Source organism: Pyrgilauda ruficollis, unplaced genomic scaffold, assembly GCF_017590135.1.
Source record: "Pyrgilauda ruficollis isolate IOZ18807 unplaced genomic scaffold, ASM1759013v1 scaffold24, whole genome shotgun sequence".
NCBI lineage: Eukaryota > Metazoa > Chordata > Aves > Passeriformes > Passeridae > Pyrgilauda > Pyrgilauda ruficollis.
In genome coordinates, this window is record NW_024523648.1 from 8,793,921 (window position 1) to 8,816,640 (window position 22,720).

The following is a 22,720-nucleotide window of genomic DNA, read 5'->3' on the forward strand; positions in this document are numbered from 1 at the left end:
TTAATATCTGGTCTCAGCATGTGAAAACTCTAAAGCCAAATTATTCCATCTGTGGTATTGGCAGTGGAGCAGAATGGGACCCTTTTTCGTGAGGTGGATTATGTGGCTGTGAAAGGCAGCTTTGAGGAGTGCAACAATGCCGGGTGGAAACAATTTGGCTTAATTAAGGGCTTCTGAACTGAAAATTGGGAGCCTGAATGCACACACTTCATTGCCTGTGGAAGTGGGGTACGGCGCTTCTCCCAGATCTCACCCAGCATGTGAAAAGAATCTGATGATAAAGAGGAAAGCCCTTTTCCTGGCACTCTGTCTGTTGATTTGTCTCTTGATTTGAAATTCTGTTGCAGCACACTAATTACTTGTAAAAATAAATAAATAGATTTCCCCATTCAGAAGGTTTATGTAGAGGGGGCTGGAAGAGAATTGTGGCATCTTCCTGATCCCAGTTTGGTGCTTCAGGCATGTGGTTGTTAGATCCCATCTTTCGGTGTAATGTATCTGTGGTACCTTTGATTAATTAACAGGGCTTCAATGGCAGTATTTTGGGAGTACAGACAAATCATAAGACAATGATACATAATTAAAGTTTGCTGTTCCACCAGAGGACCTTCAAACCTTCACTTCAGGAATAATGGTTAATTAGTTGAAATGGTTTCTGTTGGAAGGTAATAGAATCAGTTGGAGAGCTAGTTCATTAAAGGGTAATCAATAAATTAAAGGGTAATTAAGTATCTTATAATGATCACAACACATTGCATGCTTTTAAAATAAAAATATGCTTGTGAAAGTATATTTCTTTTTATAGGGCAAGCCAATACAAATTCTGCAAATAATTAAAATGTGTCAAGTGTGGAAGCTGAAAAACTGATTCTTCTTTTTGCATATATTAGCACATCTAGAAAAAAATATTTCAAATTATATAGTGCTGAGTCCCAAAGAATTGCAAAGCTCTTTCCTCCTGTAAGAACAGTTTCTGCCTAATAACAGAGGTCCAAAAATTCTAGTTTTAATCTCAGTTTCACTGTGTTTCCTCATGGGAAGTCCATATGTCTTCTGCTTTCTGTCCTGAATAGTTCAGTTTCCTTGTAGTTGTATTGTTGATGATGATAAGATAAGCACATCAGTAGAGGAGCAATACCAAAGGCTATATTGTAGAGAGGATTCATTCATATATCAGAGCAGTTGTGCCAGACACTTTGAATGAAGAATTTCTTTCCATCAGCTAGATTCACCTTATCCTGGAGTTTTCCTTTATGAAGAAAACTAATTTCTATACAAGGTTATAGGCCATTGTCTGTAAGACCTGCTCTTCCATGTATTTAATGTGGGAGACAGAAAGATAAATAGTCCCAGATTATGTGTTTTGAGTTTTTTTCCTCACAGAAGTACTTTATTAAATAAAGTTCAAATTGCTTGTATGTATATATTCAAAGTGAGAATGAAAGAACAATATTCTGTGGGGGTTGGGTGGGAATCCAGCCTAATACTGACATTTTCTTTTTCTTTCCTTTTCTCTTTATCTTTCTCTACTACCATCCTTCAATCAATATTTGACCACACAGGCTTTAAATGCAAGTTTACCAGTACCTGATGTCAGTGAAGACAATTTGAAGGATGATGCCTCACCACAGGAGCCAGTGCAGCTGGGAGCTGTTACAGCATCTAAGGAACAGGGTGGGCAGCAGTCAGAAGTGGCTTCACCGCTCCAAGAACCACCCAGCGAGCAAACAGAGTCTGCTGGAGCAAATGGTGAGTACAAACGTGTGTTCAGTGGACATGCCATAGAGGCCTGCATGCTAAATGGGATGAGAAGTAGAAATAGGGCTCGACTAGCTGTCTGCTCCTGAATAGGTATTACTCAAGTGATCTGTTGTTGCTCAGGTGCTTCTTGAGCACTGTTTTGTGGGAGATGTTTTCTCTGTAGGAGAGAGTTCATATAACAAATGGCTTGTGGACTGAAGGTGTTGGTGTCAGTGGTGGACATCCACCTGTTAGAAACAGGTCAGTTTCCACTTCTCGTGTTAGTTACTGCTGCCTGTCCCTTTCTTCATAAGGCAGAAATCCTTTTTATGTTAATTCAGTAGTGGTATTAATGATAAATTATTCTGAACTCATAGGAAGGGTCAGGCTGCTAATCTGGTTTTACCTTGATTAAAGTTCCCTTCCTACAGCTTTTAATCGGGTTTGCATTAGGACCACAAAACCTTTCTCATCATAGGCATCCCAGAGTGTTCTGTCTTTAGAGTGTCTCCCTTGCCTTGCTGCACAGTCATGAATGTGCTGCTCTTTCACCAGTGTGATCTGGCAGCCCACCTTTCCTGCTCTCATCAGCCTGTTCTTGCTTCCCTCTGTTCCTGTTCACAGGCATGCATTGAGAGATCTGCTTCAGCAGTCCTGCTGCCTGCTGACTTTTTGGCAGGATGGCGAGAGGGAGGGCTGGTTTTCAGTCAGAGCAGGCATCTAATGCTGGTGGTGGTGAGCTGGGAAGGGATGGGGACACGGTACGAGGCACTATCTTCAGTGTCAGCCTGCAGAGCGCCTTAAGGCACGTGTGTAACCCGTGGTGTACTCTAGAGTTTGAATCCTGGTAAAAGCAATTCTTTGTCACATCTTAGATTAATTGCCATAATACTGTTATCCCAGCAGAAGGCTACCATATTTTATTCTGAGCTTTTGTGGCTTTTTTTTTTTTTAATCATACCAGTAGGGACTTTTGACACTATAAAAATGCAACTTGTTTTATCTTTCACGAAACTCCACTTCTCTAAAATTTTACTCTTTAAGTGGACAGGGATTGGGGGGAAGAATACTCGCTAAACAGAGTCATAAAGGAAAAGAAAATACTTGATGTATGGAAGTAGTGTCAGAAGATTTCATGTTGATATTCAGCTTCTGGATCAAGTGAAAGAAAAGGCCATTAAAAGGGCATGAGTTTCAAGTCAATAGTCAAAGATTATAATTATTTTTGAATAATCCTGGGTTGTAGTTTCAGTTGTGTAGAAGTCACATTCCTAGGATATGTAATGAAGAGGTGAGAAGCTTCCTCTGAGTGCAAGTAATTATGTGAAGCCAGTTGCACGGCATGATACACACGAACATACACAGCATTAGGAATCTGGATTTGAGTAGACTGCCTGAAAAACATTGGCTTTGTTTTGAGAATCATCTCTCCGTGGTTGTGTGATATTCCTATTCAGTGAAGCCAAATTTATGTGGTAGCATTATTTATGTGAAAGGGAAAACAGTACTATGTGTTTGCTCTTGAAGTAAAAAATCCTTTTATGAAGATGATGCAGCATGTATTTGCTGGTAACAGTAGAGGATAATGACATAATCTGTAGTGACAAGTGAAACTCACCCAACTGAGCACTGAAAAGAGTTCTTCAAATAAAGGTTATGTTCAAATGTTTGTTTTTGTCCATTCCTCTGGACCTTAGAGAGTCTGGTCTCCACCTCATCTGTCCTTAGGCAGATGAATAAAGGTGGAGAAGAGGTATCTCTTAGTTGCTTAATGCAGACAAATCTTTCCGCATAGAAGAATTTCCCATTTTAGTGCTACACTTCATGTTCTCCACTCACTGTTAATTTCACCTTGCTTGCAAGTCTAAACTCAGAAGTACAGCATTGTGGCACCAAGCACTGAAACAACACAAGTGTTTGCCTACAGTAAAGAAGTGTTTATGATTAAAGGTTTTTTGTTTGGTTGGTTCTCATCATTGTCATTTGAATCTTGCAGTCAGGAGACCACTTGAGAGATGACCTAAACTCATTAAAGTTGCCACTACAAAATTAACCAGATATTCTGGTAAATTGCCTGGGAAGCTGGCTCTGACAGTCAGAGAGATAAGGCTCAAAGTATCATCAGAGCTTTGGATATTCAACATAATCAGTTATAATCAAAAAAGAAATACTGTTGCTGTTATAGGAGGATGCCTGTATTAGATACTGATTTTATTTTATTATATTGCATCCCTTTTTACAGTCAGTAGGAGCATTAAATTATTATACTAGAAGTGTCTGGAGTAACACGTTTATGAAACTCTTGACAGCAGAATTTGAGGCAATTTATAAGTAATGAGGTTGTAGAGAATTCCAATTAAAAAAGCCCTCCAGACAAATGAAAACAAACCCAAACCAACCCCACAGTAACAGGCAAAGGAGCAAATACTTCAGTGTGGAAAAACAGAAGTGGTTTTTGTATGGTTTTGTTTATGAGGGACAAACTCCGTGGGGCTTTTAAGCAGCATCTCTTGAGGTTGGGTGTGGATGCCTTGTGGGAAGCCGGGTCGGGAAGGCATTACAGCAGCGGGAACTGAAGCGGGCGGCTGGTTCGAAAGCAGCAGCCTCTTCCCTTCGGGGCACAGGGAGATAAAGGCTCGAAGCGGCAGTTCCGAGACGGACCCTGGGAGGCACCGCGCTTGTGCCGGCCGGCGGTGGGAAGAGCCGGGCGGCCGGGGGGCGGTCCCGGGCGGGGCCCGGGGCTGTCCGGGACCGGGGGGAGCGGCCGTGGGGCTCGGGGGAGAGCCCAGCCCTCCGACCGGCAGACTTCCATCAGGCAGGCTCTCCGTCGGTCGTCCGTCCGTCCGTCCGTCCAGTCAGCCGCGTGCCGGGGGCTGGAAGCGCCGCTGCCGCACGGCCGCTTCCCTCGCTGCCGTCGGCTGGGACTGCCCTGCGCCCCTGGGAGGAACCTCGAAGCGGGAGAGGGAGTTCGTGGTGTCGGAGTGGCTTCAGCCATGCTGGGGACAGTGACGATGGCGGGTAAGGCGGTGTGGCACTGCCGGCACACGCGGTTTGCTCGCTGCGCTCTGCGGGCGGCAGCAGCGGCGGCATCCCGGGGCTGCGGCGGTGCGCCGCGGCTGGAGAGCCTCGGAGCGCCGAGCCCCCAGGGTTACCCACTGTGGATTTCCTGGCAGGGCGTTAGGAGTTAAAAGGTCTGCCTTAAGTATTTTTATCGCAATGAGAGCCGCTTCCAAGCGAAGGTTGCTGAAACTTCAGGAAGTGTCATATCGCCTCAGTAGGTCGTACGATGTGGTGGTACCTGTGATATGAGGCTTTGTGAATGTGGAGGTGCTAAGTGGGTGTTTTTCTGCGGGACGGAGCTGTGACCTGGTATCTGAAATTGAGGAATAGAAAGAAAAGGTAGTGACCGCACTGATGGTGCTATTTTACATCAGTTAAGCAGTAAAATACCTTAAGAGCTAAACTTGGTGAAATTGGAGGGAATGTGGAAGTTAGCATCGTTTATATGTTATAAAAATGTTTGCATGAGAGAAATTAAGCTGTTGCTTTATTTAACAAAGCAAAATTCACAGGCGATTAGCACCGTGGCATGGGGGTGTGTGTGTATGGGGGGCAGCAGGATCCCAGCCTGCAGTACCAAAAACTCGATGCTCTGTGTGCTGAACTCCACACATCTTACTTAAGGAATTAGCACACAAGCCACTGAAGATGAGAGTTAATACCGTAAACTAATTGGGGTTTCTGAAAAGATGAGTTTTGGAGGAGCAAAGAATTAAAAGAAAAAACATCATGTTTTTTCAAAAAATTTATGTCAAAGAAAGACAAACTTTCGTCTTTCTCTGGGAGACAAAAGTGCTGTTATGAAATTTAAATAAACAAATCCCGGGTTTTTTGTGTTTTTTTTTTTTTTTTTTTTTTTTTCTAAAGATAGCTAATTTGCATCGGAATTTCTCTCAGATTGATGATATATGGCTCTAGCTATCTAGGAAATCTTTATTTCATTGTATTAATAATTACACTCTTGTATATTGTTTGCTAGAGCCAGTGAATGAGTTCAGCAAATAGGGGGAGTTTATTCATGCAAAATACTCTAACTTTACAATACATATCGACAACAAAGCCTGTAGAAGTGCGGCTCCATTTGGAGCGGGCCCTGGGGAGGACTGTACGTGATTTGAATCAGTGAGTAGTGGAGGAGATATCCTACTGCTGTTTACAATAGGGTTTTCATTAAACTCGATGCTTAATGAGCTTATCACATGCTGAGTCTTTTTCCTCAAGGGTTCTCTATTTTTTTTATTTCCTTTTATTGTTAGCAATTAAAGGTTAAACTGTTTTTCAAAAGCAATGTCTTTATAGGTTTGCACAGTTGTGATTGTTTGAGGTTTTTCTTATTTAATAATTCCTGTGGAAGAACCTTAGATTTTCACTGCAGCACAGCTGCTTCTATAGTACATTTCCCAAGAACTGCATTTAGCTTGTGGTATGTGTTACCATTTCTTGGAAGGGACAGAGAACTTCTGCTTATTGGTATGCAGGAGTGTATTAAGCTGTCATGTGTCTAATTAGTGCAGATGCAGCTTCATCTCCTTTGTGATGAGTTTGTGATGTTTACATTAGTCTTTATGTGGTCGTTTTGATAAAGAAAAAATTTCAATCTGCTTTTCATTGTTCATTAATCATTAGGGGCTCTCAAAAATGTCCCAGCGTTTAGTGGCTTATCCCATCCTTGTTGCTAATGGAGCCATGAATTTTTTTTTCCCCTTAAAGTCACAAGAGTTGCGTCTATCTTACGCTCGGTGAATTAATTTTATTTTAAGAAGCAGAACCAAGTCACTGAATGTGCGATGTGGACAGCATGTCTAACCATGAAATTTCATAAATATTTGTAGCATGCTGGTTTGGTTCCCAAACAGAGCAGCTGTGCTGATCTGAGAGCAGTTTATTATTGTGAGTGTATTTAATGAAGAATTTTTAACTACAGCAACTATATCCAAGCCATAGCTAGTGACTCTTCTGGCTTTAAAAGGCTTCTGTCTGTTTTTAAAGAACTATACTGTTTTCTGATTTTTAGGGCTGTTTCTTGAAACACTGAAATGAAAAAAGAAATATCTTAATCTTGAATAAATGAAATACATAACTTTTCCTGCTGGAATTTGAGAAGCTGGGCTCAGAATTGGAATTTAAGAAGCTCTGAATTGGAGCACACAAGTACATATAAATCAAAATCTTTTAAAAATAAAGATTTTGGGGGAATGTTAGAATGCTACAGCATCACAGTCTAAATGATTGTGTGTTTGGGGTTTTTGTTTGTTTGTTTTTTCAGCTGCTTTTCTATGGTATCATTTTCTGGGGATGCTGCTTTTGTTTTCTAAAGGAGCTCTAATCCATGAAAAATAATAGGTATTTTGCAGGTTGTTCCTTTTTTCTGATTTTAAAAATAAGCACAAATGTATGTGAGATTTTAAAACCTAACTCTTCAGTTGTCACCGAAGTGCCAGAGAACTGAAGACTAAATAGTACTTGGTTCAAAAGCTTTGAAATAAAAACGTGGTTGAAAAGCTCATGAATTGCATGGATACATGGTGAGATTTAGCATGCAAAAATCTTTTTAATTCCTCCCTCATTATGTAATTAATCTGAAAGAACTTGTTCCCTGCAATGAACATGGCAAGTCAGTCCTTGAAAAATTGAATGAATAGAAGGGAGAAGGACGTAGTATGTGCTTTCTATGGAAGAATTGTTTGTACATTGAAGTGGAATTAAATTTGGTGTGTGGCAGGCAAAGGAAGGAAGAATTTGTGAAAAATACATTGTTAAGAAACAGCAATGTCACAGTTGTAGTTTAAAAAAATTGAATTGTTAGAAGGATAATACATAATCATATTTCTGTGTTATTTTGTTACTGTGATGTGAGTAGTGTGTTTGATTTATTAAATCCAACCTTCTGAAATCTGTGATTAAAATAATCAGAATTTGTGGTATAATGCCCAGTTTGTACACTCTGCAGTGGAAACTTAAAAGTACAGATTGTTTTTTTGTTTTGTTTTGTTTTTTTTTGGTTTTTTTTTTTTTTTAATGCTAAAGTGCTCAATTTCACAAATAATTCCACATAGCTACTTTATTCTAAATAAATCTTTTCAGGGTAGTTTTTCATAGATATTGTAATTTCAAGCTGTGTCTTGGTTTTTAATTACTCATTTGTATAAGTTTTTTATCCTTTCTTTATATTGTCATTAATGTTTCTAATGATAATTAGAACAACTGTGCACTTAAGAGAAAGCTGTGTTTGACAAATACAAGCTTGGTTCAGATATTTTTAAAAGCCTTCTGTTTGTGTCATACAAGTTTTAGAGCAGTAGCTGGTGGTTTGTTTGTGGCTTTTTTTTTTTCTTTTACATGTTGTATTTGTAGCAAATCTAGACACAACAAAGGCAAATGATTGTAAAATACACCTCAGGGCTGTAGCATTTGCTTTTGCTCATGCAGACCTAGTGAGAGAGTTGTGTATGTGACCAACAGCATGATTTGGCTCTAAACACTGAATAAATGAAAATAGTACAAAGTCCTCTGGAGCCTTGCAGTGGCCAGAGGAGTTTGCGAGGTGGGCGCTGGGTGTGTGTCACATCCATCTGAGAGATTGAGAATGTAGGGAATTCATGGAAAAAATCCAGCGCCGTGCTGCAAATCCTTAGGGGGAAAAGTCAACCAACTCCAGATGTTGACATGGTTGACTTCGAGCCCATGAAGTGCTGTGGATTTAACTCTTGCAGTCAGAGTGGGTTTTTTAACTCTTTGGCAGCTACCAGGGGAGAAACACATTTTCACTTCTGGAGAGAGATGAGAGCTGGGAGCAGTTAAGTTGCACTGCTGACCATGTCTGTCAGTCTACAAAAAGAAGAGTTTAATTACTCATTTTATTTTTAATGGGATGAGACAGGAGTTCAGTCATTCTGAAAATACTGATTTCACCAACAACTGATCAGCATGCTTCTAGAAATAAATTCTTACAGTGGACTAAGTACTTACGAAATTGTGAAATCAAGCACCTTTGAGTCCTCAGGACTGTCAGCTTTGAAAGTTTCTTTCAGAATAAAAGTTGCAGTTACTAAAGCACAAGCAGCACCTTGATTCAGTTAAAAATATTTGAAAGGTTAACTGGTATGTAAGCAGTTAAAATAGAATTTCAGTGTTGGTCCTTAGCCACAGTGGATTTTAAACAGCTAAGTGTATCAATTTTACGATATCACCCCTGATCTTTATCACCTCCTCTAGGTATATTTTTGTTGTATTCTATTCCTTGGCTGGCACATAGCTAGTAAAGTACAGCCCTGCTCAGGAGATACCTAAGGAAATGTTATTCATATCAGTATTTTACTTTATTTGTTTGGTTTTCTGGTAGCTGTTTGGATGAGACTGTCTGGTGTTTCTTAAAGGTGCTTTCAAAACCACTGAAGTAAAATTCAGAAAGTGCTGGTTGTCTTGCCAGAATACGTGTGGTAGTGACATGCTACAGAACTCTGACCAGCAATGCCTTGTTTAAGTAACTTCCAAACCTTTCTGCATTCAGAATTGCCCTCACAGTGCTGGGGCACTGAAGTGTCATTAATAAAAACATCACTGTAGAATTCAACTGCTAAATATAAAGTTCCAGGTGTATATGTTGTGAAAGTGCAGCTTGGATATTTGTGGCACTGGAGCTTTGTCACACAACAGTGGCAGCCTCCTGGCAACATGCAGGCAAATTTCCTGAATGGCACCTCTTTCCTCAAACACTGAGGAAGGGCATCAGAAATTCAGTTTTGAAGAATCTTCCAGGGTTTTAAAATGTTAGAGAAGGAGACAAAGTAGAGACTGGGTGCAACAGCAGCAGGTCACTTAACAGCTAGCACTGGTATGTTGTCTTGGGGATGAAATACCTTCTCGACAGGTTAAATCCTTTGGTGGAATTGAAGGGGTAGTGCTTGGGCTAGGTCTGTAAGTATATCATGGAAGTGTGATGTGTTGTAGCATATCTGTGACTTTTCAGACTGGTATTAGTAAGTGTGTGTTCAGTCAGTCAATATTTGTTAGTTTTTCCTTTTGCACTGTGTTTAGTGAAGTGTTGCAAGGTAGCGTGTCTGCTGGACAGACTCACACTAATTGCTGTCAGCTTGATTTAACAGTTTTGAAAGCTTATCACTGCCTCTCAGCTCGGTGTTCTCTATTTTTGCGATTGCTTTTGCTACTTTAATGCATACCTATACCTGCAGATTTTGTAATAGTCACAGCTCTTTTCACCTGCAAAACATTTTACAGAGACATGGTTTTTATCTTAGGTTGTTATAAACACCTCATTTTATAAACAGAATAAGCAAAAACCCTTTGAATGCTTATCTTATATATGAAGAGATGTCTTTATATACTGATTTCATATCTTATCTCTCTTTGGAAATGGAATGCCTCATTTATTCATATTCTTTATCATTCCACTCTTACAGTAATCCCATTTATCTGTAATACCTGAAACTCATCTTAAACACTGAATTTACGCTAAACACCTGTTCTGGTTTGAGACAGAATTGGAAGGAAACTTCCAAAGGGATGTTTTCTTAAGGGAATTGGGAAAAGTTTAGGAATAAGTAGAAAAAGAAATGTCACCTTTTTACAATTTTTTTGAAACCTCAGCATTTTCAGTGTTTGAAGGGCATGCGTTCCCAGGGAATGTTTGCAAAAGGAAAGGTGAGCCCATAGAAATCCATGTCTCTGGCTGCTTAGCAGTCCCAAGTGCCTTCTGATTCTCCACTCCCTTCTGCCTTCCTGTACTTGTGGTCCTTCCCACTTAGACCCAGAATTCCCCACTTGCTCTCAGCCCTGTATTTCAGTCTGCCTTTATCTAACTCATGTCAGATGGAGATTTTTGTGTGTCTAAGAGTAAGCATTTGGCGCTAATGCAGGGCTGGGACAAACAGACTCTGTAGACCTTGCTTCCAGCAGAGATGCTGAGAGGCCTGGCTCATGAGGAAATTTTTATTCAATGTTAAATGATCGGCATTTAGCTTCATAGCTGGTTAAGCCAAAAGAATAATTTTTAGTGTAAATAAGCTTAAGAATATATTAACGTACCTCTTACTAAATAGTTATAAAATATGTGATGTTTGGAAGATAGTCTCTGAAGAAGTGCCTCTAACTTTGTGAATTCCCGTTAAGCCTTTGACAGTTTTCTGTTAAATTACATTATTTTATGGAAATGACAAGGACTTTATTTCCAAACCTAGGAATAAATGAACATAGATACAAGAGTGGTTCCTTGACTTTATCATTGTATAGTCTCAACTAAAACTAAATAAACAAAATGTAATGTTTGATTGATAGGAGTTATTTTGCTTGTGGATTTTGCAAGAGGTGTATTACCAATAGACTAAATATTCTGGCAGCTTCTTCAGAATGTCTCTTTTGTCTTAACCTTCACCCTCACAAATGGCTCAGTTCAAACATCTCTGGTCTGAAATGTTCGGGGAGTTAACATGTTAGCAGAGGTCAGGCTTTTAATTGAATTAGGAGTTAACAATTGAGGTAAATAATATTAAACTGTTAGATAAAGGAAAAACAAAAAGCTTTGCTTATGTTGACTTGGAAACAGCAACCAGTAGGCTGCTGATAGTGAAACATAATTATAATTTGCCCTCCACATAGCAGTTAGAATCCAGTATCCTTGTAGATTTTGTTTTGCTTATTGTGTAGTTAGTTGCAGCCTTTCCTGAACTGCATTGTTTGTGTGCTTCTGAAGAAGCAGCCCTTAATAAAGGGAGAACCAGGCAAGAGGCAGTGAGGGACTTCTGGAGATCAGGTGTTCCAGCAAAGCAGGGCCAGCTGCAGAGTCAGAGGCAACTTCAAGGTGGTTCAAATAAAAACCAAATCACTTTGGGGAAGTTGGTGATCACATGCTTTGTAAAGCTGTCTGCTCCTGCCTCTGGACATTGAAGTAGCACATGTACAGCTTAAAAGAAACAGACCATGTCTTCTTCTAGGGTGTTGCTGTTCAACATTGAATATATTAAAATAATTTTATTTTTTCGTCTTGGCACTCTAACAGGTTTGGTCAGAGAGAAGAGTATGTTCCTTTGTGGCCTTGCACTTTTGCCTGTTGCACAAAGTCTAGGGTCAAGAAGAATATTAAACTGAAATCCTGACAGCATCCAAGCCCAAGAATCTTTTGGTGTCTTGAATATGCCATAGATGTAATTTACAATGCCAGTCTCTGAACTTGAGTTGGCCAGAGGAGCAAAAATACTTAAATTATCCTGGCAAGACTGAGAGGGGGGAATACCAGTGACCTGAACGAAAAACGCAAACTGTCCTCAAAGAAAAAATAATGCAAACAGAGATGTGAGCAGTGGGGGATTTTACCTTCTTGCATAGTAACAACTTCATTCATTCTAAGCAGCGAGGAATTGCTGTAGATGGTGATGCTATGTATGTATTGAATTACATATATTGTATGGGAGAATGCCAAAGATTCATGATCTTCAAAGCAATATATTGTTACCTAACTGTTTTGTAGGAGTTACGAGTTTTCAGAAAAACAGGTGATTTCCCATGGGCATTTTCACATCTTACTGTTCTTTTGGGACAGAGCTGTAAAATAAGCTTTCTTTTTTGTCATCATTTTAGGTCAACAGGCTTTTTTTTGAGTTTTGTTTTGTTTTGTTTGTGTACAGGTTTTTTTTGTTCGTTGGGTTTCCTCAGATGTGCCTGTCTGCATGGAAATATTTATTGAGCTTTGATTCAGGAATAATTGCATATATTATTCTGTATAGTTTGCGATATAAATATTTTTTTTTACCTAAGTTCGCTTTAAATTAAAAAAAAAAATACACAAACCACACAAAAAGAACTGGAAAACCAGGGTATAAAATAGGAGAATATAAGCTTGAAAGTTGCATTTGCAAATAAACTGTGGAAAGAACTGTACAATGCTATGAAGAAGGAAAATAGTTATAATAGTGATAGAACAGAAGCTAATTCTTAAAAACGTACTAGTAGCATATAGAAAAGGTACACAGATAATAATAAAACATGTATGTTTATGAAAATAGGTAATAGTGAAAAATATATAGAGGTATAATATAACATTAAATTTAGAAGGAAATTAACTGAGGTTTTGTTGTTGTTTAAACAGTTGGACAAACAGAACATTCCAGTGTAACTGTGAAGGAAGACACTGAAACTATGGAGACAAATCCATCTGACTCGGGCACCAAGGACGGTGTAGATGCCGAGAAGGAGGATGCTCATTCAATTAAACAGTTGCCAGCTTTGGAAGAAGTTGCAGAAGACCAGGTGGCAGAGCCACAGTCTTATGATCTGGGTTTTAAAAAGGTTTTTAAATTTGTTGGGTTCAGATTCACAGTGAAGAAGGAAAAGACAGGAAAATCAGAACCAGTTCAGCTGCTTACTGTGAAAAAGGAAACACAGGTCCCTGAAGGAGGTGATGATCAAAAAGAAGTTGCCTCAGAAGAAACAGCAGTGCCTGAGGATGTATCCTCTGCAGAAGACAATACCAAAGATACACTGAAAAATGAAAAAACAGAAGATGAATCTCCTAAAATACCAGAAGCAACTGAGATTTGTTCTCAGCCGGCTGCCTTAGCCACCGAAACTGCATCACCATTAAGAAAACTTTTTACTCAAGGATGGACTGGATTTAGAAAAAAGAAAAGTTTTAGGAAGCCTAAAGAAGATGAACAACAGTCTCCTGTGAAAGAAGAGGAGAAAGAAAAAGAGGAGACAACGTTAACAACTGAAATCAGTGAAAAGGAGGAGCAACCCGAGTCTGAGAAGCAAGATGAAGAGAGAAATGTGACAGCAGTAACTGTTGAAGCGCATGAAAAGGAGCAAACTGAAGGTGAAGGGCAGGAGTCAGAAAATACTCTGGCAGCCACAGGAGTAGAAGGAAGTGAAAAGAAAGAGGCAGTCAAGCATGATGAGCAGGGACAAAAAGAGGACCTGGCAGCAGCAGCAGTAAAAGAAAGTGCAGAGGGAAAAAAAGATGATCAAGAAAGGAAACTGGTGGATGTCCCCGAAAATCTTGATAAAGAGGAAGAAAAAACTGAAGAAGGAGAGAAAGAAGGTGAGGTGACAGAGAAACCACTAAAAACAAAGTCAGTGGTACCTCTTGTCACTGACAGTGTGAACGGAGAATTGACAACATCCTCAGAAGGCCTACCTGTGGGAGAAAAACTGGAGTCAATGGAAAAGCATGAAGGAGATGACAGAACTGAAATAGCCTCTGAAGAGACATGTGAAACAGGATCTGTGGCAATGGAAATTTCAAGTGATCAGCTTAGAAAATCTGAAGGAAGAGAAGGAAGTAAACATGCTCTACTTGGGAAGGAGACATTAGATGAAAAAACAGAGGAAGGAGAATTAAAAATGTCACCCACAGCAGATGATGTTGCACAGGGAGAAGCTCTGGATAGAACTACAGAGAAGAAAGAAAGCAAAGAACATGAAACAAAGTCAACTCTGAGTGCTCCTGAATCAAAGTCCTTTTCTATTTCTGAACAATCAGTTGACACGGAGGATAATCAACAGTCAGTCAAACCTGCTGATGAAGGACTACAGGTAAAACCTGGTACAGATACCACTGATACTGTCAAACCAGATGAAACAACCATGGAAGTAACTTCTGAAGAGGCAGCTGGAAAGAGACCTCCAGAAGGTATCACAAATGAAGCAGAACTCCTGTCTTCTCAAGAGAAGACTAAACTACAAGGTAGCCCTTTAAAGAAACTCTTTACAGGTACTGGATTGAAAAAACTGTCTGGAAAGAAGCAAAAAGGTAAAAGAGAAGAATCTAAGTCAGGGGAACAGGGTGAACCAATTCAGCACTTGTCAGATTCCCCAGATAGCCCAGAGGAACAAAAGGGGGAGAGTTCTGCTTCTTCTCCTGAGGAGATGAATGAAATTCCCTCTTTGGAAAAATCTGAAGATGGAATGCAGGTCACTGAAAGTGAAGACGCCACAATTCCAGATGTGGAGCGAAAAAGAGAAAATGTTACACCTTGGGCATCATTTAAAAAGATGGTGACTCCCAAGAAACGTGTCAGAAGGCCTTCTGAAAGTGATAAAGAAGAAGAAATTGATAAGACAAAGAATGTTGCAGTATCTGCGGCTGAAAATGCTGTTGATGAGAATCAGGGAGAAATACAAGAAAATGGGATTGACCAGAAACCAGAGAAAATTACAGAAGAGCCCAAAAGAAAAGTTGATACCTCTGTCTCCTGGGAAACTTTTATATGTGTAGGTTCTTCAAAGAAAAGAGCCAGGAAGTCATCATCATCTGATGAAGAAAGCCAAAAAGTAGAAGAATCTGGACAGAGCAAAGAAACAGCAACAGACGCAGTTCTTACTAGCTCTCAGGAGAGTGATCAAGGACAAGGGAATTCTTCCCCAGAACAAGCTGGAAGTCCATCTGAAAGTGAAGGTATTTCAACATGGGAATCATTTAAAAGGTTAGTTACTCCAAGAAGGAGATCCAAAACCAGAATGGAGGAGAGAAGTGAAGACTCTGTTGTGGGATCTAGCCTGGAGCATTCAACATCTGATGGTGAGCCTGGAAAAGATGAATCATGGGTTCCATTTAGAAAACTGATGCCTGGGCGCAGGAAGAAAAAGTCAGATGGAAAGCCAGAACCGGCTCATCTTAAACAAGCAAGAGAAGACATGGCAGAAGCAGCTGAGGAAGATTCTGATGTTCCAGCTGTTGTTCCTTTATCTGAATATGAAGCAGCAGAACAGGAGAAAATGGAAGCTCAACGAGCAAAAGATGCTGAAGCAATGAGAAAACAAACCTCAGAGGAAGAGAGAGCAGAAAAGTTAGAGGAGACCCTAACGATGGGGCAAGGATCTGAAGGGCTGGTACATGCAGTTGGTGTTACCATTGTGGAAGAAGAAAGGGCAGTGAGCAGCATTGAGGAAAGGTCACCGTCATGGATATCTGCTGCTCTGACAGAGTGCATTGAGCAGGTGAGAGAAGAGGAAGAGAAAGAAACTGAGAAAACAGCTGAACCAGGTGTTACTGTGGAGGATGCAGTGGTAGCTGCTGAGACAGTGCCAGAGACTAGAAAAGATGCAAGTGATGACACCACAGCAAGTGAGCTGGAGCTAACCTCCGAAGCTGTGACTGCTCTGGAGACAGCAGAACCTTCCTGTGCTGAAGAAACCATGGAAGTGTCCCTTGCCGAGGAGACAACTGAGATGGTTTCTGCTGTTTCACAGTTAGAAACCCCAGATACTACAGAGGAAGCTACACCAGTTCAAGAAGTAGAGGCCACTGAAGAAAATTTGAAAGAATTGGACAAACAGACGCAAAAAGTCCTTCATGAAGTTGCTGAAAGAGTAAAGGCAGATGTAACACAGACGGTTAGTGAACAAGCTGTGACAGAAACTATAATTACAACAGTACAGGGACTTGAGTCAGAAGTTAAAGGTGGTGCTAAAGATGGGAACGTTGCCGGCCAGGAAACCGTTCTGCTTGAACAGTCCTTGGAAAAAGAACACAAAGAGGATGGCCCCCAGCAAAGTGCAGGGAGCATTCAGGGCCAAAACCGAGTTGAAGAGAGTGTATTACCTGAAGGTTCAGAGAAAAGTGAAATACCTTCTGCGATGGAAGAAAGCACAGATGGATGTCAAGGATGTGTAGAAGACCATAAAGAAGTAAATGAAGTGCAGAGGACAACAGAGGAAACTTTATCACATGACAAAGAGTTTCACAGCATCAAAGCTATTACTCCCAAGGAAGAGCTGTTTGCAAACCAGGAGCCTTCAGAACAAGAGAAACTGCCCGTTACAGAGTTGACAATGGATGAGACAAGAGATGAATGTGCTCCAGAGGGAAAGCCTGCAGTAAGTATTTCATATAACACAAAGGTTCATTTGTCAAAGTAAAAGTTAGCAAGTGTTAGCTACTATACCTCGTTTTGAACCAGGTGGTGAGTATATTACTGTCAAGGACCTTCCTTGTGTAGACTGAGACAAGTGAAGTTTATTTCCAATGAGAGATACACAGATGTTTGGAAGCAGCAGGCATTGTAGCTTGTGTGCAGGGTGAGGTGAATGTAATGCCTGCAGAAATGGAGTGGGAGATGGTGTGCATAGATGCAGAGGTACTGAAATGATTGCCATTAGGACTCCTGCACTGCACAAAGTGACTGAAGATACTATATGAACACCTGAGATACAGATGTGATCCCTGTGACACCATACATGTTGGATGGTATCTTCAGTTGTAGGCAGAAACACAGGTGAAGCTGAGGTACCTCTGCAAAGGGAGGACATGGAAGCAACACCACTACCTCCAGCTTTAAATGCTGTAGTTACTGTGGCTGGCACATTCCTACATTCTTCCCTACCTCCTCATCTTCTGGCTTAGTCTTTGTTTCGAGTGCTGCCTTCCTTTAATTAATTTTAAGGCTGCCCTTTGTTTAATGAGCTACATGTCCTCAGAAACAACACAAGCTGGGATCTTGGTGAGCTACTAATCCCCATGTCTTCAGCTTGTGCTCTTTCCATAACACTTCTCCTTTTGGGTGTTGCGGTTTTTCACCTAGAACAGGTCACTCCCTGCTTGTACCCTTTTTCACAGATCTGTTGCAATTCTCCACAGGTTCAGGACAAGACAGAGGATGAAACCTCATCCTTGGGGCTTACAGCTGAAAAGCTTGAAGGAGAGGGCAGAACGCTCACTGTGGGATCAGAGTGCACAGAAGCAGTTGTCACTGTGGTCGCTGTTAAAACTGAGAAACAAGATGGAATTCCTGACTCAGAAGAGCAAGTTTGTACTAAAGGAGTTCCTAGCAGGACACCTGCCCTGAGAGAGGAAGATGATGCTGTGCACAATGGAGTAAAAAGCACAGAAGTCACTGTTCCTGAGGTTCTGCTGGAGAGCAAGGGAAAAACCTCTGCCCTTCCTTCAAAAACAGTTGGCTCAGAAGCAGCTGCATATGCTGAGCAGAGCATGGGCAATGGGTCTGACAGGGATATAGCAGCAAAAGATTCTGTGCCCATCATAGAGCCACAATGTGGAGACAATACAACTGAAACCCCCTCCAAGAGTGGTGAATCCAGAGATGGAGAAGTGGAAGGTGCTGTGATCAAATCTGAAACACAGTTGGAGAGCACTTCCATTGTTGCTGAGGCTCCCGTGCAGATTAAAGCAGATGGGGCGTCTAATTTAGCATCGATATGTCCAGAGATTGTTGAAAATGGAAGTGCTGTTATCACTGATAAAAGTCCCAAGAAATGTGAAACACCCAGCAGTTTGGCTGGAGAAGAGACTGTGGGAAAAGGACAAGAACTTGTAGAAACCTTGAACTGTCAAGGTTTTCAGAAAGAAGATAAGAAAAATGAGGAATTGCTGGATGGAGCCAAAGAAGTATTTGAATATGGAAAACAGGAAGCTGTGAGACATGATGAATGTTCAACTGCTGTCCAGCAAGAGGAAGGCTCTGGCTCAGCCTTTCCACAGGCTCTGAAAACGCCTGTGGCTCTAGCAGCTGCAGCAGGTGGAGAGCATGTTGTGGCAGAAACAGCAACACGCACAGATGTGACAGCCGAAACTGTAGAGCCCTTGGCAACCACACCAGAACAAATGGCTTCTGAAGAGGTCCCAGTTTCTAGTACTGACTGTTCAGGCTGTGGCACTGCAGAGCTTGGTAGTGTGGAGGCACCCAAGCCTAGAGTAACTTGTGCTTCCATGAATGGAGTATCAGAGGAGCAAGAGCAGGCCCAGAGCGCAGGGCAAGCTGAACACAATGGTATTCCTTCCAGCCACAGTCTGTCTCCCAGCCACCCAGAATTTCAGGATTGTGTTGTTCACTCTGTGGTCATAGAGTCCCAGAGCACAAAAATTGTATTGAATGCTATCCAGTCAGCTGTTCACAAACTTGCAGAAACAGAAGAGTCAGCTGCCCTTGAGTCAGAGGAGAGCATTAAGTCCGTAGGGAAAAGTCCATCAGATGTAATTGTACCTGAACTTCTGGGAAGTACACAGGTAGATCAACAGCTTCCAGTGAAAAAGGAAGGGATACGAAGTAAAGAACAAGAGCTCAAGCAACCAGAAATAGTGAAAACTGCTACCTTAACTGAGTCTGCAGAAATTCATGCACCTGTGGAAAAAACAAAGGACACGCCTTTAATTTCTGAGATGCTGAGAGATGGGCAAAGTCAGAATTCTTTAACAGTCGTGACAAGCCCTGAAGAAATTCCAAGGGGAAGTGTGAGACTTCAGAAATCAACCCTAGAACAAAGTACTTCAGAAGATTCAACCAAAGACACCGTAGACATACACACACCAAAATTAAGGGAAAAAGAGGTTGGGTACATTATGGAAATCTCAGACCAACATACAGGACAGCAAACATGCAGAGAAAGTGAAGAACAACCATATCATCCACCTGTGGAAGATGGGAAAACACAAATGTGGGAGGATGACAGTTGTCAAGAAGGAACATCTTGTGATAGACAAAGTCAGAACTCGGTGGCTCTGACGCCTTGAATGTAAGTAGCATTTTTAGCCAGTAATTTCTTTTTTTAAGATAGTTGTGAGGGTCTCTAACCTGTTCTCTCTAATGTGATGTGATTGTTTGTTTTGTTCTTAATTATTTTGCTGAAGGGCTGCCCTCACTTCAGTGGCCTTGGACTTGGCCTGTATTTTGGTGTGGCATTTCTGGGAGGTAGTAAATGTATTTTCAGTTTTCCTAGATAGGAACTCACATGACACATTTAATGTATTCGATTTAATGTGCAAATACACTCTCTAACAAAGCTCTTTGTAAAGTCCTAAACGATGTGAGTATTGCCTTCCATGGTAAACCTGGAGTGCCTCACCTACAAAGCTCCTTGCACTTCAGAGGAATTTGAATCAGAAATTACAAATGCAGTCTCTCCCTAGGATATTTACTGCGCTTGCTTCACTAAGTCATAAGACCTTTATCTCTGAGAACTGCTTGGGAAAATAACATATTCTTGAGAAAGTAAGTAGTCATTACTAAAGCTTTTTTACTGTCATCTTTCTTTCAGAAGCATCTGTGTGGCATGTGGAGAGATGACAGTCCTAGAGAACAACTGACAATCCTGCCACAGAACCAGGAGCTTTATTCACTACCCTTTATTCTTGGATGTTGACATCTGTTCTTTTGAAGACCTCGCCTTGCCATTTTTGTTAAAAACCAATGCCTTTAATATTGGCTGTATCCATACCTGTGTTCCATTTGAAGGTTATTTGTCTCTGCCCAAAATAATCCATTAAGACTGGAGATGCACCACTGAGTGACTGGGCAGACCACTAGAATTTTTGCCATGGTTATTACTGTCCCCTCATTTAATGTGTGTCCTGTCTGTCTAATTTCCTTGAATCCCTTCACTTGTCCCTGAATCTCCCTCCCTTCTTTAGCAGTCTCCCTTACCCCTCACATCTTTCCTAGCTGCCTTGATCTGACCTGTGAATGGCTGTAGGTGCTACTCAGCTTGTGTGTGAGGGGGAAGAGAAGGGCTGACTGATGAGAACACATGAGACTTCTGGATATGTCTGTCAAACAGCAGGAACTGGATCACGCACAAATTGTTGAGCAAGGTGCTCAAGTTTGCTGCCTTTCAGTCCCATTCAGGTATCTCTGTCCATCTTTCAGTTGTATTTGTGCAGGACTGATTCAGTCAGAAATTATATCTACAGTGTAGCTTTGAAAGGAGATGGAAAATACCCTTCCTCTGTTCCAGACTTCACGTCTCAGGACTGGACTGTAATGTATTGAATATTTATATGTATGTCTTAAACCCAGTTCTGATTTTAATGTAGAGCAATGATACTTCTGTACTGTTTAGGCATTCCTTTAAGTGAATATTGTAGAGTAGCCTGGAGAGGAAATTGATACTTATTGGAGCAGAAATTGATAATATGTAGTTTCCTATTTATTGTTCCAGGTTTTTTCCCCTGTAAAATCTCTCAAAAAATTTGGCTGTCTTGCTTTGAATATTTATATGTATGTCCTAAACCCAGTTCTGATTTTAATGTAGAACTATGATATTTCTGATGACAAAAGGAGAGCTCTGACCTGACCCACTGCTCACTTCTACTTGCAGCCCTCCCTGGTTTCTGAGAACCCTCCAGACACCACCATTTCACTGTCACTTTGTTCTTGTGCCACTGCCTTTGTATCTCGCCCCTCTCATTCCAAGCTCTGCTAATTTCTGGTCACTGCCCCATCTGGTGCAAAGCCTTTCCCTGCCCTATAATGTCTAAACATCTTTCCTGCATACACATGTCCTTCTTTCCCAATCCCTGCCTGTTTTCCCACCACACCATTTTTTGAAATTCTCCCCACTCCTGACAATTCTCTATCTTTTCTGAGGCAGGAGTAGGAAAGAGGGAAAAAGGGACTTGGTAATGAGTTCTGCCTTGAATTTCAAAAAGCTGATGAGATTTTTGGGGTACTGAGGTCTTAAAAAGCTTCATGAAAGGTGGATTGGACTGACAGCAGGTGAGACCAGAATGGGCAGGGTGATATAAAGATACTTAGAAGCCCCAAGACTGAGAGTCCTGGGATGTGTGTCCCCAACAGGAATTGGTCCTCTCCTTTGTTGTTTACGTTAAAATCGAACAAGGGGTACAAGTCAGTACTTTCAGCTCTGATTTCCAAAGTGAAGGTTACAGATCACACATTGTGAAACCAATGCCCATCAAGTTGAACAATAGCTCACTCATACCTGTATAGTAATTTATTTTAAAATCAACTTTAGTGTACAAATGCTCTTGTTATGGCAGGTGCTGGCCTCTCCTCGAGGCTGCACATCCAGCAAACGATGTGACTGATTGCACTGGTGTGATTGCACCATCTGGTGCTGCCCTGTGTGGAAGCATCAAAAGATTTTTCCTTACCTCAGAGCGAATTATATAAATATTTAAAGCCAAACAATGTGGTTTCAAACAATCCAGTCTATCTCTGTCCATTGTTGGCGGCAGCTTTCCCCCTTAGCTTTGGGCAATTCCAAAAACCTCAGTTGACTTCCACAAGTTTAGGTTGGCTTGCAAGGTAATGACGCTCTTAATAACACCTCACAAGTGCAAACTTGGCTGAATTTGTACAAATTGTATACCTATGTACCTTAAGCCATATTGCAATAACTGCAGCAGGTAAAACAAAATAACAAAAGCATGACCTGTGTAATCCTGATTCTTAAGTTTGTAGCTCCAAAGCTGTTAATAATATGTAAAGTTACTTCTTGTCTGAACCTCATTTAAATAAAGCTAGCTTTACCACAATGTAAATTGTCTGTTGGTAGTAATTGAGCAGGCAAGGGCTTTTAACTTGCCTGTTTTCTCCATTAATCCAGGGCCTAGGTAAGCAATGCAACAAACCTAACTATAAAACAAATACAAAATCTTCTTTTTATAACTGACAGCTAAAAAACCTGCTACACCCAAAACCACACTAATGGTGCAGGGAGCATGTCTCCACAAAAAAATACTACTTTGTTCCAGTGTATTGCTTTGGCCTCTGAAACTCTCCTTGATACTGTGACTTCTGGCTTGTGCTTAAAAGCTTGAAGCTTTCTCTAATCCAGTGTATTGGGTTACTAAATTTGATTTTGTGTTTTTAAGGTAGATTTCATTGATTAAATAAAATGCAACTACAAATTTGTTCTAACTTGTGTATGTGGTGAGTTTTTTTTCACCTTACTTAGTGTAAATTATTTTGTGATAGTTGCTTCATCTTCAGGGAGTTAGATTTGCTCCTGAGAATTCACATTCGGGTTTTGACGTGAATTACAGAAGCTACTTACAGAATTAAACTATGATTTGGCTCTAAGTTTCAATAAAATATGCATATTTCAGAAGAAGTAAGACTAGGGTACTCCTGAAAACTGAAATACTTTAATTAAATTCAAGATAGAAAATGGCGTTCAGTGAGCCAGAATGAGAAATTATTAAATCACATGC

General features: G+C 40.7%; 1 protein-coding gene across 3 annotated transcripts in view; it reads left to right on the forward strand.

Annotated features, from left to right (window-relative positions):
• Positions 1-22,427, forward strand: part of AKAP12 (A-kinase anchoring protein 12) — a 30,273-nt gene extending 7,846 nt beyond the window's left edge. For 2 of the 3 annotated variants that reach the window (XM_041469689.1, XM_041469691.1), the window contains exons 2-5: positions 1,563-1,749; positions 12,902-16,629; positions 17,390-19,281; positions 19,804-22,427. In XM_041469689.1, the coding sequence (XP_041325623.1) occupies positions 1,563-1,749; positions 12,902-16,629; positions 17,390-19,279 (5,805 nt within the window). In that variant the 3' untranslated portion in view covers positions 19,280-19,281; positions 19,804-22,427. Of the gene's footprint in view, positions 1-1,562; positions 1,750-4,472; positions 4,759-12,901; positions 16,630-17,389; positions 19,282-19,803 lie in introns of those variants that run through there. The other variant, XM_041469690.1, reaches the window with a different exon arrangement.
• Positions 22,428-22,720: the final 293 nt, after the last annotated feature.